The 20,146-nt window shown below is 37.7% G+C and overlaps 1 protein-coding gene across 1 annotated transcript; it reads left to right on the forward strand.

Annotated features, from left to right (window-relative positions):
- Positions 1 to 400: 400 nt before the first annotated feature.
- Positions 401 to 15,759, forward strand: LOC137198597 (chitin synthase chs-1-like). Its single transcript, XM_067612446.1, has 21 exons — positions 401 to 427; positions 7,812 to 8,000; positions 8,134 to 9,013; positions 9,398 to 9,581; positions 9,763 to 9,861; positions 10,337 to 10,498; positions 10,652 to 10,826; positions 10,931 to 11,032; positions 11,199 to 11,340; positions 11,517 to 11,717; positions 11,827 to 11,942; positions 12,192 to 12,360; positions 12,500 to 12,679; positions 12,798 to 13,076; positions 13,206 to 13,386; positions 13,481 to 13,515; positions 13,632 to 13,696; positions 14,035 to 14,145; positions 14,235 to 14,449; positions 14,548 to 14,641; positions 15,655 to 15,759. The coding sequence occupies exons 1-21, from the start codon at positions 401 to 403 to the stop codon at positions 15,757 to 15,759; spliced, it is 3,711 nt and encodes a 1,236-aa protein (XP_067468547.1).
- The last annotated feature ends 4,387 nt before the right edge of the window (positions 15,760 to 20,146 follow it).

The following is a 20,146-nucleotide window of genomic DNA, read 5'->3' on the forward strand; positions in this document are numbered from 1 at the left end:
AACGTCACAAATGACATTAGTCTTGTCATTTGTGACAGTGACACTTTCTCATGAGTCATACTTCAAAATGGGTTAAGACGTTTTGTTCCTTGTAATAAACCATTTTTTAGAAGGTTTGGATTTCCAGGTTATGAAAAAACATCCTTTGACTGGATTAGTATTATCTGATGATTTTCTGTTTTTTTTGTTTTTTTTTTTAGCTCTTTAATTCATCAGAACGACCACAAGTCACAAGTTACTGTTTCCTTCTTTTCACTTTCCACTGCAGCTGAACAGAAAAACACTGTCCGTTGAGACTCAATGAGGGAATTTTTATTAAAGATTGTAATTATGCAATATATCTATCTATCTGACTCTCAACAATTTACTCAGTGCACAATGTTCATACCCAGTAGAGACGATGGCCAAAGTAGACCCAAGACCCAAAGTAATTACTTAACGTAATTAACTACATTTCCATTAAGAATGCTGCAATATATGTCTCTTTATTTGATATGTGTATGTACGCAGTATTAACCACAAGCCTGGAACCTATTTGTGGTGGTCAACATGGTGGTGGAAGTGTCGTGTGCTGTGGAGAACAGTAAGATCTTTAAAAGTTAACAGTGAATTAACACCGTAATCATCTGCGGACATCTTCTGGATATGCTCCATCCAAGAAAACTTTTCATCTGCACATCTGCATTTTCGTGAGATTTTAATAAGTTGCCATCCAAATAAAAGTCTGCACACACACACACAAACACACATTCAATAAACATACAGCATGTATACATATATGAAGAAATATGGAGTTGAGCTCCAAAGATACACACATTTGCATACAAGCAGAAACTTCGATATGCCACTGGAGAGCAGCAAAAGCATATTAAAGAAATGATAATTAGGTGAAAACTGTAGACATACCTACACACTTAAACCACACATGAAGCAAAGACACAACCTCTGACGCATGCTGGTGTCTTAGAAAACCTGAAATGGTGTTTATGCTTTGATGCTCTGGTACATCAACACACTCTCTATACAAACAAACTGAAGAGGCCACGGGTTGTTAGTTTTAGCCTCAAGAGGTGTTTCTTTATGATGCCGCAACAAATCAAAACAATGTAAAAACATACTGTGTGCTATTATAAACACTAGAACATCAGTTTCAACATTAAACTGCACGTGTCAACTGAATCAAATCCAGTCTCTAGAACAGGATCAAAAGGATTTAAAGTTTTATTACAGATTTATAGAACAATAAATGGTTTAAAACTGAAATACATGGCAACAACAGATACAGAGACCAGTAGCTAACTAAAACTTTGACACATTTTTGTTTTAATTTGCTATTTTTTCACCTTTATTACTGAAGCACGTATTACTTATGACAGAAATACACTCATCAGTGTTGGAAAAGGAAGTGCAGGGATTGGATTAAGTGCAGCAGACCTTGAAACAATCACTGCCAACAACGTCTCCCGAACACCCAGCCAAAACATCACAAATTTGCATGAGATGTGCTGTATCAGCATAAAAAAAATGGTTTCAGTGTCTCAAATGTGATGATTAATGCTCTCTTTCTCAAACTTTAGTAAACTAAATATTTTGGGGTTTTGAACTGACATTTGAACCTTTGACTCTAGAAAATTATAACTATATATAACTATTAGTAAAGTATAAGTTTATAAGTTATATAACTATAACTATAACACTATTTTCTGACATTTTATAGACAAAATGATTGAGAAAATCATTGCCAGATTATTCAATGATGAAAATAATCTAGCTGTAGCCCTTGTGTACTAAAATCTTCACCTTTACCTGAGGAAGACCATTTTTGGTCAAATCATAGTCATGTCCATGTAGAATTAAAGAAGAAATAGGAACAAGACAGCAATCTGCATGCATTTTTTCATAATCTTGTGCAGATAATAATAATTTACAGATGTGGATACGCCTCCTGGTGATCGCCTGAAATGACAAAATAAACTTGAAACAGCACATTGTTCAAACAATGTGATGTAGGTTTGTCTTTGATGTGGCTCATGAATAACTAAAATTAAAACACAAAGTATACAGACTGTAAAAATGTGGCATTTACACATATACAGTATACAGTATGTGAGGTTTCATATCTTTGTACATTCATTCATTCAACCTTTATTCATACAGGGAGGCCCAATGAGAGCAGAATCGCTCCCTTTTGTATGGGTGCCCTCTGTACACAGGACAATAAAAACAAGTGTCACAAAAGCAAAAGCTACACATTTAGACAAACATTAAAACTGCAAATAAAACATAAAGATAAAGAGGCAAGAGGATAAGAACAGGAGTAAACCAGCAGTAAACACATTTGAATGCAACAATATAGAATAAAAAACAAGTTAACTGCAAAATCTACACTTCACAAAATCATTTTGTCAAGACAGTGGTTAGTCAGTGGTTGGTGGTTAGTCTTTGAGTAATTTTACATCTTGTAAAATTACAGTGGCATACTTGCTAAATTTGATTCAGCTCCTGTTTTGGTTGCTTTAATATTGCAGCTATATTTCACATTTTATTCTTCAGGTTGAGGCACTTTTCAAGGCCCAGATAATCAGGAAATGAAAAATGCCTCATAGTTGAGCTAAACAATGAGTAACTCTGAATGATGTAAAAGATAAAGTTAGCCTGAGGGTTAATGCTGTTATTCTTGACATTATTATTATTATTTACAGTTGGTTTCAGGCTCTCTTCAAATTACTCAGACAGGAGTAGAGACAGGAGTAGAGGCATAAAATATATAGAATAGACAGACAAGCAATGTATACCATGCAGGCACACCTCTATTAAAATGCCGTTGAGCACTGCTCAGGGCTTGGTGGTTGTTCCAACCCTCCAGGCTGACAACTAATGAGAGTCTACTTTTAAGGTTGTGGCTCCTGAACTCACTCTTTGGTCTGTGCACACTGTTGACACCATTAAAAAGCAGAGAAGACCCATCTGTTTACACTGGCCTTTGTTCAGTCTTTTTTCCTTTACGAACATACCATAGCTGTATTTTATGTGTTGCTTTTGTGTATTATTGTAATACACTTTATGACATCTGCTTGACATTGGTAAATATACATAATTTTTACGTACTTAGCCTACTATTTAAACTCATTCCTGGATTTTTCCAGTGAAATTTCCTTGTTGCTGTCGAGTTCTTCCAGAAGGCACAAGTTTTCTGCTGGACTTAGGCCCCAAACATGCTCCGGTGAATATACACTCTTATCAGGAAACTGATGTGTTCGCTCATTGTTTCATCTGTACACTTTGATCCAGAGCAAGATATCTGGACACTACTGACTAGATTTCCATGAAATATCTTATGGATAATAAATATTGTCTGCTATAATGGTTAAAAGTGTTGAGATGATCAGATGATAATCTTCATTAAAGCTGCAAGCAGCGTTGAACAGGCCCTCGCGCCTTTGCGCACTTCGGGCCACGACGCAATCAAAGGTCTTCTGTCACAGGCATGTAGATGTTTTGAGACCCAGGCTGTTTTCAGACAATGCAAGAAGGAGATAAACATCACTTCCTTTGTCCACTGTTTTGCCTGCTGCTGGGGCTGCTTCGCTGAAATTTCGTGGGGGGCGCTATTCAGCCAGTTTGCATCACTGATGAAATATTGTTATGTAGATGTGTTCAGGCCGTGACTCTTATCAAACATGTAAAGTTTGGTGCAGGCTGGAGCATGTACAATAAAGTTATAGCAACTTTCTCTGTCATGGAGAAGCATCAGATCTCAATGGTGCAAGGATGAGAATTTTCTGCAGGGTGAGACATGAGTCTGTCTTGCTCACACCTGTGGCATCAAAATTATGCAAGTTTTGGGCCCATTCACTTGAATTTCAATTAGTAAGGAAAACTCTTGATGAGTTTGTGTGTAAAACAAATTAATTTCCTAATTTTCATCGAGTTTATTTTTAGAAAAGTAAAGACTTTTAACCCACATGACCTGGTCAAAGTTTGATTGAAATGTGTACTGTCAGGTATGTAGAGACAATAAGTAACTGCAGCTGGACACAGAAAAATACTCATATATTTGAATGGAGAGTGTGAGCGAACCGCTAGGTGCTGGGGTCCTAATAAAGGAAAAACTGCAGTACAGAGCTACAAGTTTTTGTTTTGATTTTATTTTTCTGCAGCATGTTATCACTAAACTGTCACTCTCACTCAATGAGCTCCATTCAACCCCTACACCCATCCCTCCCCCATTGTCTCTCTCTCTCTCAGTTGGAGAGGAGAATGTCGCTCTTCTTGTGAAATGTCCTCATAAATCCCATGACTTTGGCCAAATCCTACATTAAAAATTACATTTTTTGTAGGAAATTTCGTCGCGAATCCATTAATACAGGTTTCAAAGTGGTCAGAGTTATAGTTTAGACATCAGAACCATTTGTTTGACACAAAGTCCATGCCCAGAGATTGCCTCCCCTTTGGTTTACATTGTAAGGTGTGATGTGGCACTACAACTTTCAGGGCTTATAATATCTAAACCGTTCGAGTTATTACAAAGTTTTTAACAACTTTTGTTCAGCACAGTGTCATAAGTCATAAATTCAAGTTTGAAGTTGATACCATTAACGCCCTAGGAGGAGATAGCATTTCTTGGGGGTCCAAAATTGGTATTTTGATGAGCATATTGCAGACTTCCTGTTGGATTTAGGTGAGGGGTGTCAGCATATGATTTGTAGGTCTTGATGAGACAAATAATTGAGTTTTGGTTTGATCTCTCTACGACATTCCTATGGCCATATGGCCATGGTGGCCATATTGGATACATAGGTGGTGCTCTCGAGCACATTTTGGCACTTTGGAGGTTAATTTTTACATTTTATCAAATTTTTCACCAGACCTGATGTGGCTGCCAAATTTGATGAGTTTTTTAGCATGTTTAGGGGGTCAAATTTAGGGTTGAAGTGGCGAAATAATAAAGAAGAAACAAACAAACAAACAAACACAGGAAATACAATAGGGGCTCAGGGGCTCAGGCCCTAATAATTTTAGTGTACAGAACTGTGGAAGTAAGATCACTGCTACTTTGCTTTTTTTTCTGTGTGCATGTCACTTGCCCAGTCCTTTTCTTCCATCCTGGCTTAGGCCCAAATAAGGTGACATTCTGGGTCTTGGTGTAAGCAGAACATGTTAAAGGTGCAAAGGCCATATAAGGCTTGGGGCTCTTGGTTTCCTGAGTCCTGGGGAGGTGTGCCTCTTGTCTAACATAAATATGTATGTACATAAATGTCTTGTGGCTGTGTGCCATTGGCTGTAGTCATACAAGCTGTTACATTGACCAATCACAGATCACTTCTCTGTTCCTTCTGGAACTTTAATAGATTAGGTTTGCTCTTTGTTCGTTGAGACAAGCTGATGCAAAAGGCAGCATAAAGAGCATTAAACAGGCAGCATAAAAAAAGAATTGATTAATTGCAGCTCTAAAGTTCAATTAAAAGCCATCTTTGGCCAACACTTTGTCAAGATATTTACAAAACTATTGCCCGTACAGTACTCCAATAAAATGTGAATATTCATACTCCCCAGAGGATGAATCCTTGTACTTTTAGTAAACTGTTGATGTTTCCTCTAGTGCCATCAAACAACATTTCTACTTAGAGATGAGTAATGTTACAATCTTATGTGCAGATCGCTCCTCAGAGGATGAACCTTCTTTTTTAGACTCTCCATGAGCTTTGAACTTCCTTAGGATATTTTACTTTTTTTGCCTCACAACTGGTAAAGCTTTTCATCTTAGACTGATGGACAACTGAGAAACATTGCTGAAATGCGTACAGTGTAGACATGGTGGAACACTTCAACATTGTGGGAAGTAACGACTGTTGCAGCCTCTAGGTACCACTAGACTTACTCTAACTCTCAAGAGTTTGATTAATGAAAAAATCTTTCTAATGATGTACCCAGTTTGGTATACTCCTTGCGTAATGATGCTGACGCTGCATGAAGACTCCCAGGTCTATATTACAGTCCAGTCCCAGTCATTTGTGGTGGCATAATTACCTCAGGCACACATCCAGGTCATTATTCAACCTCTGCTCCATTTGACTTATGCCAGTTGTTTGTCCCTCCTTCATTCCCAACAACTTGCCCATCACCTTCACCTCTCTTTTCTGACTCCACATGGGTGGAATACTGTTCCCACCTCAGTCAGACCTGGAGAGTGTCTCCCTGTTCTCACACTTTCCCAAAATTAAAACCTCAAGTTTGCATGCTATGTATGCCTCCACAGAAACAACACATCTAATACACATATTTGACTGCTGCAAACAGGAATGGTTACTTTTTTATTTACATTTCCTGGTTAATAGTGTATTAATTGTAGTTTTTCTTAAACTAATTGGCTAATAGGAATCTAAGTTTAACCACTTTCATATGCTGGGACAGAGTGATTCTGTTCACCTGTTTCGACTGCACCCACTACTCTGGGTGTTGTCATTTGATGACGAGCCTGGCTATAAACCTGCTCAGGTGTGATGAGTCATAGCTACAGGTGCTAACCTTAATAAGCTGCCTTTCAATCAACGTTATTCCATTTGCAACAATCATCATGGAGGAAGACAGAGATATGCCCAAGTAAGTATATGCTCAAAAAAAATTTTTTTTTAATTAAATAAACTTGCCAGAAAGCAGTTTATTTAATTAATAATCATAAAAATAACAATGAAATTTTAAACATATAAAAATGATGGAATATTATTAATTTTGGTTGTTTATAGTTAACTCACACCTAATTCACTTCATTCTTTTAATGTTGTAAAATTGTTGTAGTTTTATATTTTTTATTAGTTGCAATTATTTAAATTTTAATATAATGTAAAAAAGTTACGCACTTTTAAAGCAGAAAATGTCGTAGATATTCATTCCTTTTTACTTTAGATTTTTATTATTTTGAGGAATTAACAATTGGAAAAAAGTGATTGCAGATATGGAAAGTAAAATTTATTGGATTACATTTATACATACAAGTCATTTGCAGTATTTTCAAATAATACACTTTTTAAAAAACTGTATAGGCTATTTTTTAACATTACTATGGTTTCCACTTCATATCTATCTATATCTACATCTATATCTATATCTCTATGCTTATCTATATCTATCAATATTTTTATACTGTATGTACCTGTATTTAACTATTTATTACATAATGTATTATTATTTTTAATTATATCTATATTTGTTATCTTACTAATTTTCTACCTACCCTCCTACCTCAGACTTTGACATTTTGGTATCTTTAATCAGGAGGTCGTGGGATACCTGTCGAGAGGTCCCAGTCATCGAAGATGAACATACGCCCTGGAAACTAATTAAGCTGCTGAAGTTAATCTCATTATGTGCAGTCGCTGTGTTTGTCTTCGGATTGGCGCTATGTAGCAAGGTTTCTTATTTTCATTCATATATTTTTCATTAAAATATATGTATTTTTATGATTATGATTATGGTGATGATGATGATTTTTTAATAATAATAATAATAATAATAATAATAAAAATTATTATTATTATTATTATTATTATTATTATTATTATTATTATTATTATTATTATTATACATTTTATTTGTAAAGTGCTTTTCAAGGTACTCTAAGATGCTTATTAATAAATAAATTGTTGTCCATACCTGTTTTCAAGTCTAGAATATAAACTTAATTTTGTCCTAATAACTCAATTCCACAAAGTACTATACCCAGTCATTGTCTATGTAGCAGCAACTCATTTCACATTGCAGTATTAATTAACTGATTAAATCATAAAAAAATTTTCATTTTCTCTTTTTAGACTTCTTTCCTCCTCCTGATCACCTTGTCCAATGAAGGCACTAAGACCCTCCCAGCTGACCAGAAACCTGTCGCTCTGCTGTGTATCGGCTGCTCTCTCATCACTTCCAGTGTCCTTCTTTTCCTCAAAAGCTTCTGGAAAGCGTGCTACAAAACATCAAAGCTGCCAAAGAAAGCAACTGCTGCCCTGGTGAGACAAAGTCCAACTACTTTTCCTAAATCTTTTTTCTCTTTAGCTGATGCCAAAGACAGAGCCTGGCAGATATATTGGCCCTTTTCTTTACCATGTTAAATTTCATCTCCTTCTTCTGCCTCTTCTTCAGGTTCTGTTCTTTGAGTTCCTGGTGTCTCTGGGTGCAGCAGTTCTCACCATAGTGGCCATGCCACACCTGGACATTGTGACCAATGTAACCATACTGAACGGTGTGGGCGTCCTGTCTGCACTCCTGCAGGTGGTAGCCCAGTGCACTGCCAAAGAAAGAAACCGCTTCCTGCTGCCATCCATCACTGCCTTCATCCTCATTTTGCTTGGTTACATCCTGTTCCTTGTCTTATACATTATGAAGGATCCAAATGATACCAAGATGGCAATTTGGGTTGGTCTAGCTGTTGGTGGGTCATTCTTGGTGTCTTTCAACTGGTGGGATAACTACTTCAGATTGATCAGTGAGAACAGTGGCTCTGTCTCCCTCAAGATGCTTTGCAGAGACATGACAAAGTGTCAGAACATGCTGCACATCCTCTCCAGCCTGCTCAGAATCGTGGTGACTACCTGTGTGCTTGGTGCCTACGTCCCTCTGTCCAAGATGGACTGGGGCATAGTGACCTCCATCCCGAGTCGTGAGACAAGGATTATAGCCATCATCATCGGGGTCCAGCTCATCTCCTCAGCACTGTGCCACTGGTTTGCAGTTGCAGCCTGCAAGATGCACGCCCTGCGACGATGCTTCATCCTGCCTCTGTACCTGGCTTCTCTGGCTGTGATGGCTCTGCTGATCATCCCTGTTATTGTTTACTATCAGGACTACAGAATAAGTCTGAACGGGACTGAAAGCATCAACTTCACAGGCTACTGCACTGAAGTTGTGTATGCAAGAAACCAAAGCCTGAATGGCAATGTGTTCCCACATCTGGTTTTAGATGTTACACACACTCTGTGCTTCCTGGACATGTCCAGTATAACTGACATCGGCCTACTATCAGGTAAACTAGAGCCTGGTATTACCTACAATGTAATTGAGCACAAATTATAGACATGAGGGTCACATAGGAGGGTCACAAGACCAAAACATTTTTTTAAATTTACATGTGGCTCAATGTGGAGTTTCTTAAGGCCACCACACCTTGTTCTACATACCTGTCGGCCACAGTGCTCAGGTGTGTGCAGGAACCATTGCTTTAAAGAAAAAAATCTAGCCTCAGTATCTTTGCATCATGATGAAGTTATTTTTAAACAGAAATGGAAATTACCTATTTAAATTTGCCACAGATATGTCAGAAAGCTCTGCACTTTTCTAAATATGCTAAAATATTTCATCATGTCAAAAGCTGAAATTTTCCTTAAATGTTTTGTTGATCTTCCCTCAGGTTCAGCAGTGGCTTGGTGGCTCGGTCTTGTGTTGGCCACCCTCCACTTGTGGTACCTCAATGTGTATCGTATCCAGAGGACCCAGGACCTGTTCATCAGGAGGCTATATGAAGGAACCTTTATCGAGCAGTCCCTACTCTTCAACACCCGATTTGACATTCAGACCAAAGACAGAATGAAGAGGTAAGTGTGTGGTGTCTGCATAGGAGTAATCCTCCACTATTGGTCCTCACAACAATCATCAAAAGTCAGATCTTTCAGTCTTCAAGGTGTGTTTGGACCTTGAAGACATTTATCGAGATGGGATTGAATTGTGTGTCCTCTAAACAAAAAAATCTCAAATTTGCAAATCTTTTAATTTCAGAGGCTATGCAGCCTTTGAGCCAGTAATGGTATATCTGTGTGCAACCATGTGGCACGAGACCTACGATGAGATGATTAAAATCATTATTTCAATCTTCAGGTGAGTTATGCAGACTCTACGCTCTGTCATTTTGCTGTTATCTAATATTACCTTCATTTTCATCAGTTTCTTTCTTTGTTGATTCCTTGAGGTAAATTATTCTTTGAATTCCCTCACACCAAAGAGATGTAAGAGAAGAGAATAAACTTCTAGAGATTACATGTATACAGTTTCATGATTTAGAACACTTAAGGATATTACCAAGAGAGTTTGAGTCCTGTAGTTCAGTTGAAGAAATGCTACTTGTAGTGAGAAATTCAAAAATGGTTATCTAATGTAAAAGCAGGAAAAGTCTGTTAAATTAGTTAATCTATCATTTTGGATATCAAAGATATTTTTGTCACAGATTTCATCTGCTAAGGGTTAACGTCTCAGCTCAGCCAGTTTCAGCAGTACATTGTCAACAACTTCATCACTGACTTCCTCACAGTGGATTTCCTCACAGTTCCTCTTTGTCATTTTCTGATCACTGCAGACTGGACAAGTACAGACCAAAGAAAGAGCAAAAGGTCAATGATTTCACCTTTGAGGCTCATATCTACTTTGATGATGCATTCAATGCTGTTGAAGGGCATCACGGGTCTGAACTCAACGAATATGCAACAAGCCTTGTGAAAATCCTCGCAGAAGTTTACGGGTACGAACCATCTTACAAATTATCTACAATGATGGTGCATTAAGCTTTAAGTCTTAAAGATTACCACAGGTTATAGATTGTAGCTTAACAAAAGTAGTAGTTAACACATTTTTCATGAAGTACAAATCACTATTACCTGTTCTCTGTTATCAGCAACTTCATGAACATTGATGAGAAATTCTTCAGAGAGCAGCAGCAGATCCCTGATCAGAAGATCATAAGGACGCCGTATGGAGGTCGTCTTGTGGTCACCATGCCTCATGGCAACATCATTGTGGTCCACTTCAAGGACAAAGAGCTCATCCGCCACAAGAAGAGGTGGTCTCAGGTAGGAAACTGACTTGCTGGAGACTCATACCTTTATGAAATCTTTTCTACTCAACAATGCACCGTTAGACGTATTTGTTTTAACTGTTATTTGATATTTCCTAGGTCATGTACCTTTACTATCTTTTGGGCTGGAAGCTCATGACCAAATACTACGGACGTTGGCAGAAAGGAGAGGACGAGAAAGAACTGCAAGCAGAGGTCCAGGTGAGAAAAGAAGAAAGGAACATGCAAGAACACACAGCCAACTTTTCACACACTGTAAATGTTGTAAATATATTTTGTGAACTTTTTAATGAGCATTTACAGTATTTCTCAATGAAATGACTGCAGCATAAATGTAAGACAGAGCAAACTGTGCCTTTTCCTTCAGAAAGAGAAGCACAACACCTACCTCCTTGCTTTGGATGGAGACACAGACTTCCAGCCGGCTGCTGTTATGTTCCTCATCGATCGTCTGAAAATGTACCCACGTGTTGGGGCAGCATGTGGCAGGATTCACCCCACTGGTTCAGGTTGGCACATAGTACAATAAAACAATAAACTGTTGAGAGGTTTAACAGAGAGGGGTTAAGGTTAGAGCTTTAAGCATGAATAACAAATACCTCTTAGCAACCATTGTACCTGAAAAACCAACAGTCACTAGCATTGTTGCACTGAGGTTAATAAAGCTTCTGTATTTCCTGGGCAGGTCCTGCAGTATGGTTTCAGAAGTTTGAGTATGCCGTCAGCCACTGGCTACAGAAGACGGCGGAGCATGTTATTGGCTGTGTGCTATGCAGCCCCGGCTGCTTCAGCTTGTTCAGAGCAGAGGCACTTATGGACGACAATGTGATGAAGAGATACTCTACCAAGTCCATGGAGGCGAGCCACTACATTCAGTATGACCAAGGTAATGGATGCCGTTTCTTAGACTTCCTGTCTCGGAACTCAGTCTTGATGACATCCCTCATGATTCGTCTCTTCTTCCTATATTTAAACTAATTCTCTGTACCCTGCAGGTGAGGACCGCTGGCTGTGTACTCTGCTGCTGAAGCAGGGATGGAGAGTGGAGTACAATGCAGCATCTGATGCCTACACTAATGCCCCGGAGGACTTCAAAGAACTGTACAACCAGGTAGAGGGACTGATCAAAATCTCACTAGCTTTGATGCAGCAAACCATAGATTACACACGAAGAAAAAAAATAACAAATTTCTTTCTAAAATCTACATATCCAAATCATTTAGATTTCAGGCTGTAGATCTCACTAGTTTAAAGTCATTATTTAGCCAGAAAAATTGTGCCCCTCTGCAGTGCTTGTATTTTTCATGTCATTTAATCACATTATCATATTAGTCATGCTAATAGCTCTTTGCACCATCAGCGTCGACGTTGGGGACCGTCCACAATGGCCAACGTTGTGGATCTGCTGGGAGCCACCAGCCTGATTTCCAAGAGGAACCAATCCATATCCAAAGTCTTCATGTTCTACCAGCTCTTTGCCATGACATCAGCTGTACTGGCGCCCGCGACCATCTGCCTTTTGATCGCAGGTTAGGCTCATTTTTGTAGATGAGGACAAAATATTTTGTGAACTATAATTTTGAGATCAACCAGACTTTTATTGAAATGTATTCAAATAAAATGCAAGTACAATATGTAAAACTCAGGCCCATCTATTGTGTATTTCAGGAAGTTTGGCTATCATCTTCAACATCAATTCGAGCAGCGCTCTGGTCCTGTCTGTGATACCTCCTGCCATCTACCTGGGTCTTTGCTTCAAGCTCAAAACAGACACTCAGATCATTATTGCAGAAGTCATGAGTGTCATATATGCATTTCTAATGTTGGTGGTGTCAATTTCCACTATAGGTGAGTTAAATGTAAACAGGTATGACTATGCAGACATTAATGTACCTACTTTAGACATGAAGACCTGCTTAAAGCTCCTTTAATCCTAAGATTGCTCCACCCATCTACTTTCCATCAGGCTCAATGGTAAAGGACAAAACCATCTTGACACCCAGCAGCATCTTCATCGTGTCCATGGCGATCATTTACATCATTACTGCGATAATGCATCCACAGGAATTTCTACTGTTGTTCCACGGCTTTCTCTACATCATCTGCATACCCAGCTCCTACCTCCTGCTTACTATTTACTCCATGGTCAATATGAACAACGTGTCCTGGGGCACCAGGGAGACAAAGCCTGCCGCTGGAGCCGCCCCTCCTACAACCACAAAGCCACAAACACCAGCCCAGAAAGGTAGATAGCAGATTAAATTAAGATAACATAAAAAATAGAGACACATGACTTTATTCCATTCAAAGAGTAACACCAAACAAGTATTCATGCTTGAGCTTACTGAACATAAACCAAGTTTCATCCCTGCAGCCAAAAATACCTTCAAACATTTCTTCTCATGGGCCAAATGTTGTAAAAAATCCAGCTGCAGAACTAATAGAGAACAGCTCACTGTCAGCCAGGACAACCTGGTCCCAGAGCCCACACAGCCTGAACCTCATCCCCAAAACACTATTGTGGAGGACATAAAGATCTCTGAGGAAGACCAGAGGTATTTTTCTTAAGTTGTAACACCAATTGAAATATAATGTGTCACCTATAAAAAGTATGAGATCATACTGATAATCTTTCTGATTGTGTTTCAGGCAAGAGGAGCCTTCTTTCGATTGTCCTGCCCAGTGTAAGTCCCAATGATTTGGCAAAAATCAGTCTTAATCTGCCGCAAAAATGTTGATTTCAAACACACTCTCAGATGTCATGTTGTCTAATATTCTCCTGTGTTGCTCTTCTCTTCAGGTTGGGTCACAGACTTACAGACTTTGTCTGATGACATGCACCTGCAGGAGGACACGCTCACACAGGTGCATATGTCTTGTTTTATCATTTTAGTGCGATTATCTGCCTCAAATTATATTTTAATCACCTTTGTGTTTTTTTTGTAATTTTCTGTGTCTAAGCATGTAAAAATATTAAAAAATACCCCAACTGCCTTATTTTATTCTTCTGTGGTATGCTTCATTCATTTGACGCGTATTTTATACTGTTGCTGCTAAACTCAAACAGTGACAGTGATAATATATCTTTGGGAATACCAGTAAATAAATACACAAAGCTAGTTCCCTGCCCTACCTATATGAGTACGCAGCTTAAACATGATGTATGTTCAGAATAATGATTTGAGCTGTGTGTTTCTCTGCAGGAAGAGGAGGCATTCTGGAAAGAGCTGCAGGAAAAGTACCTGAAACCTCTGCCTGATGACAAAGAGAGACAGAAAAAAATCGCCAGTGACCTGAGAGAGCTGAGAAACAAGGTACAGTCAGTGTGAGGAACTGTTACATACCAACAGGAAACCAATGTGCAATGTAATTAAATGAATCTTATCTTTGTCATAACACACAGATAAACTTCGTCTTCTTCACCGTGAATGCCATGTGGCTGGTGGCGACCTTTACCCTCCAGATCTTCAACATGTCCTTGTCCATCCAGATCCCCAAATTCAACCTCCAACTGCAATACACTGGAGAAAACGTTGTGATCGATCCCATTGCCTTCATGTTCATTCTGGGCTTCGCTGTGTCAGTTGTGATTCAGTTCCTTGCCATGCTGTACGAAAGGTACAAAACACCAAATCACTGTTCTCCTCTCAACATTTTTGATGCTCACAATGTTAAAAATGTTAAAAATATAACTTTTCTGTTCTGTTTTTATCCAGAATATACACCCTGATCCATTATATAGCCTTTATGGACACAGAGCCCAAAGAATCAAAGCCTGAGAGCCAAGATTCATACCTACCAGGCAAAAAGGTAAACTACTACTGATATTATAACTATAAAAAGTGTTACTGTTACTACTGCTACTACTGTTGCTACTTTTTTCACTTCTACTCAACACTCACAGTTACTACAGTTACTACTACAAACACTTGTACTGATACTAGAATTACCAGTAATTATCAGTCTTTGGTTTTATAGTACTGCTGGCAAATGGCACAAAGCTGTGTCAGAAAACTTTGTGATTTTCTATACTATTCAGTTATTTAAAGATAAGATTCAGACATACATTTTCAACTCAGGTCATATTTAAATGTTGTTCCAAATAATTAACTTGACTATTGAGAAACTGCAAATGAAGTCCAGTAAAGCAATCATTTAGGCCTCAAAGCAACAATAAAAAATGTTTAAAAAAAATTACAAAAAAAAAACAAAACAGGAAACTGACAGAATAATCATACACATCTTTGTTTTCTAACAATTCAACAAGGGTCACCCATCATGCTTTCTACTGGTAACTCTATCCGCATTTGCACAGCGAGCAGCTGAGCAAAATACAGTCAATCAACCCCTTACTTGATTTGTGACCACTTTTGGCACAAACGAAGACACCTGTCTGATTGATGAGCTTCCAACTTTTGAAAACAACATTTTTGAAAGTCTTGTTGAGTTTGAAAAGCAGGAGCAGAACTAACTAAACTAACAAAACCCAAACAGTGAGTTCACAGTCATAAATGATTGTAAACCACATTCCAACATAGTTTTGGGTGAAACACAGTGGGCGTGTCCTTGATTTTAATCTCCACAAAGGACAACATGATTAGGATTTACAACTCACCAATTATCCAGGCCTGTGCTACATAAGACACTAATAACAGTAGAGAGCATTTAATTGTCTCCAGTGGAGACTTAATGTACTGACATACGTCAAACTGCACCCTTATGCTACTGTCATTAAACTAGAACAAATGGTTTAGTCACCTGCTTGAAGTATTCCAGGTGCGGTGGCATTTACGTGTACTTATGTTCATTCAAATTCCTCCTAGGTCAAGTCCGTCTCCAACTCCAACTCCGACTCTGAGCCAGAAGACAGTAATGATGAGTTCCCCGCAGTGTTGTACAGACGTCATGGCGGTGGCACTCTGGTGTAAACACAGACTTTCTGTGCACCACCCAAACTTTTTAGCACTTTGAAATATTGACTGCATGTGAGATTTTACCAAAAAATGTCCTTATTACGCACTGTATATTATTTATGTTTTATGTTTAATTGAGTCATATTTATTCATAAAAAAAAAGCTTTTATTGAACCAGTTTGTCACAAAGTGCTTCAGAGGAAACAAGTGACACATTAAAATGAAACAAAATTAACATCAGGTCACTAAACTGAACATGAATCATGGTGTGACAACGGCTATTTATGAAGGACATGAAGTTACCTTATATATTGTAAATCTTTTAGAATTTTCTTTGAGTTTGCTGATTGTGTGTTCACATTAAAGTGTTTACTGCACCGTGGTATGAATGAAGTTTAGAAAAAGTGTAGAAAATCTGAAAAAGGATGAAACTGGTGGTGAATAAAAACAGGAAAATGTGGCAGGATGTTGGGCAAAACATAACTTGAATCATGACTGTGTGAGTATGTCAAAAATTAGGGATTTGAAAAAAAGTCACTGATAAACTGTCAGACTTTTTGAGAATTAAATGCTGCATTGTATGATGAGAACAGCACAAGGAATGCACTATTTGCACTATCTATGTTATCTATGTTTTTAAATAATCTTGGATCCCAAATATATAAAAAAAAAAAGTGTTGGGCTTTAAGCAACAAATTTTTATGGTTTTCTGAAAGTTTTTTGTGTATTCCACTAGATTGCATGCGATTTCTCCCCAGACAGTCAATAAATGAAATGTTAAATACCATAGCTGCTGTGTTGTGCCCTTATCATCAGCTTAAAATGGGAGATGTAAGATTTAATTGGTAGTTATTAGAGTAGTTTGTTGTATTGCCACTGTCGTTAAAATATGTGGATATGCATTTAAGCTAAATACTAAATATGTAAAGCTTTGAGTGCCTGGACAGTTCGCTGTGATGTCATGTGTATCAGAGGAGGCACAATGGCCACCAAAACTGTAACAAGCACAAGCTAATATTAGATCCTGATCTTTGTTTGTATTTATTTTTAAATGGCGACAAAAATCAAACTAACCAAAGTCAAATTATATTTTTACGCTACATGTGTAATTTCACCATTTTATGCAATACTACTATAAGAATTTTGTTTGTTTTGTTGGTCTTTGTATTGCGTCCTTGTTCCTCAATAAAGCACTTTATGCTGAAGTTTTTTAAGTGACTAAACAGATGTTTTTGAGCTGGTTTATTCCAAATACTGCACAAAAATAAACGTTGCTCATTTTGTAGTAGTAAATGGGCAATAGTAAAATGGCTTATGATAGCCAATGGTGGGGGTCATTTATCTAAATGGAACTATCAATTAACACTGGGTGTGAATTGGTCTTCCCATCTTGCTGGCTCTTGTAGCTTGAAGGATCAAAGGTGGTTTGGGTCAGTGGTCTGGTTTGGTGACCATGCAGGAGATAGGGGTTCCTTATCTGATCCTTTCTGTTTGCAGGAGGTTATTTAGTTGGTCTGGTCAGTGAAGAGTTTGGGACGTTATATATTATTGGCCAGCATTCCTGGGGTATTGAAGAAAGAGCTGGTCTGTTGTTTGAGGCTTGTGCTGTCTGCCTTTGAAACATTACCCTACACGTCACTAGATCCTACCTACTTCCAAAATGCCCACATCTTTCAAGCCTCATACCTTCAGGTGTAACGCAGGCTTTCTGTCAAACATTTTAAGTCTGAAGCCCTGATGACATCATCAGTGTTATTTTTTTCAAACTTAGCAACACTCCTCCAGAGCTACAAAAGACATTGTACCACTGCTGTCAAAAGGTGAGTAGTACTATTCATCTTAAACATAAACTCAACTTCATAAAATGTAAAATTGGTGGAGTGACCCTTTAAACTGATGGCCCCTTTTTTTTTTTTTAATTCTGTGGTTCATTTGCTCACCATACTGTGGTTTTCCTATTTAAACAGAGTGCAGTGGGATGCTTTTGAAAAGCAATGTGCCCCAAAAAACAAAGGTTTAGCAATGGATCGTGCAATGTCCTGATCCCTATTCTACTAGAATAGACAACCTGCTGTCTTAAAAACAAGCCCATTAATATTGAATCAAAAACACCTACAATATCACCTTTGTGTCTGTGTTGAGACACAGACAAAAAGTCACATTTGTGTCACAGTGACACTTTCTCATAAGGCATACTTCAAAATGAGTTAAGAATTTCTTTTTTTCTTTTTACACAATAAGCCATTTTTAGAAAGTTTGGATTTCCAGGTTGTGAAAAAAAAATCCTTTGATTGGGGATTAGTATAAATAATAGAAATTTGGGGATTGTATGAAAGCAGAAATGCCACTGGAGAGCAGCAAAAGCACATTAAAGAAATGATAATTAGGTGAACACTCCCGCAGACACACTCACACACTTAAACCACCCATGAAGCGAAGACGCAACCTCTGACGCATGCTGGTGTCTTAGAAAACTTGAATCGGTGTTTGTGCTTTGATGCTCTGGTACATCAACACACCCTCTATACAAACAAACTGAAGAGGCCACGGGTTGTTAGTTTTAACCTCAAGAGGTGTTTCTTTATGATGACACAGCAAATCAAAATAATGTACAAACATACTGTGTGCTATTATAAACACTAGAACACCAGTTTCAACATTGCACTGCTTGTTAAGTCATTGTGGACTGCATCAAATCCAGTCTCTAGAACAAAATCACTGCACACTGTGTCAAAGGATGTAAAGTTTTATTACAGGTTTATAGAGCAATAAATGGTTTAAAGCTGAAATACATCTCTGATGTGCTTCAGTGCAATACCTCTCAGGTTGTCAGAGTGTAGTTTGCTTTCTGTTCTAATGGTTAGAATACAACATAGTGAAGCAGACTTTGGTTTCTATGCACCACAGATCTGCAACTACCAGAACATCAGAAAATTCATCTAAAATTCATATTACAGCCAAAAACTTAGCAGATTTTGGCTGCTTTTTACTCATTTTGGAACTATTTATTTTTTCTTTCTGCAATCGCCTACAATAATTTGTAAATCCTAGCATGTGTTGCTGTGTTTTGTTGCTATATGCATGATTTAATCTAATCTCACAATGTTTTGTTGCTTTTATAGTGTGGATTTTGTGAGGGTGTTTTTTATGTATGTAGGAATTTTTGAGTATTTTAGACATTTTAGTTGTAGTTTTTTTGTCATGTTGGTTGTTATCACCTGACCTCCTTTCACTTGTTGTTTGTATAATAAATATAATATTATATAATATTGTATAATAAATGGATATGAAACATGTACACCCTGGAAAAATGACAAAATGAAAACAAACAAAATAAACCTTAAAATTGAACCATGCAGACTAAAATAGTAATGACGTAAGTCTGTCTTCATGTTTTTTTCATAAAGCTCTGAGAGTTCTTCTGGTTTATAGAATAGAATAGAATATATATATATATAATATATGTTATTAAACCTCTGATATACATATATTGATTTTAAGAATGCCTGCTCTTGATGGTGACTGATTAAGTTTGATTCGATTCTTGATTCAGTGAGCAACGCTTTTGTTTCCTTGAACATTACAGGTGGAATTGTCAACACATTTCCGGGTTATAATTTATTATTATTATTATTATTATTATTGTTGTTGTTGTTGTTGTTGTTGTTGTTGTTGTTGTTGTTATTATTCCTATTTTTTTTCTTTGGCAAATGCAAAAAGAATAAAACATGACACATCTATATTTTTTAGCCCTACATCATAAATAAACAAATAAGACATACAAAAAGCAGACAAAACAACATGTAAGAGGATATAGCATAAATAAATTCAGAACAGACACATAGAATCACACGAAACAGTCAGAACAAAACTGTACATACAGACACACATCAGAACAGAGCAAGTACACTAGACAGCCAATATCTGACATCACATATGGCACTCTGACTTTTGACACTAATGGACAGAGCTGGATGAAAATCTATCAAATATCATGTCGGTACTTCTGTGCCCAACCGTAAGAAAGGCTATTACACTGAGCCCCATTGTTCAAAAACTATTAAAGGTGCCATATTATGCTTTTTGTGATTCTGTTTTTTCCATGTGTTGTTTGCATTGTCCACTCTCATATTTTGGATCGAATTTCAGCTAGAACATGTACAGATGTATTTGAGAAATTGACATTTTGAGTAATGAACAAGAAAAAGTAGTGAAATCCTACTGCTACTTTTTGTTTCATAGTTTGTTGACATGGCCTCCCGAGTGGCCAGAAGTTGGCTGAGTGAGCCCATCAGGAGGAGGGCCTTAAAGACGCAGGAGGTAAAACGGCCTATTTCAGACAGAGGCTGAACTGAGGGGCTGCATAAAGGGCCAGTATAAGATGAATAAGGGATTTTTTAAA

Source organism: Thunnus thynnus, chromosome 15, assembly GCF_963924715.1.
Source record: "Thunnus thynnus chromosome 15, fThuThy2.1, whole genome shotgun sequence".
Classification (NCBI taxonomy): Eukaryota; Metazoa; Chordata; class Actinopteri; order Scombriformes; family Scombridae; genus Thunnus; species Thunnus thynnus.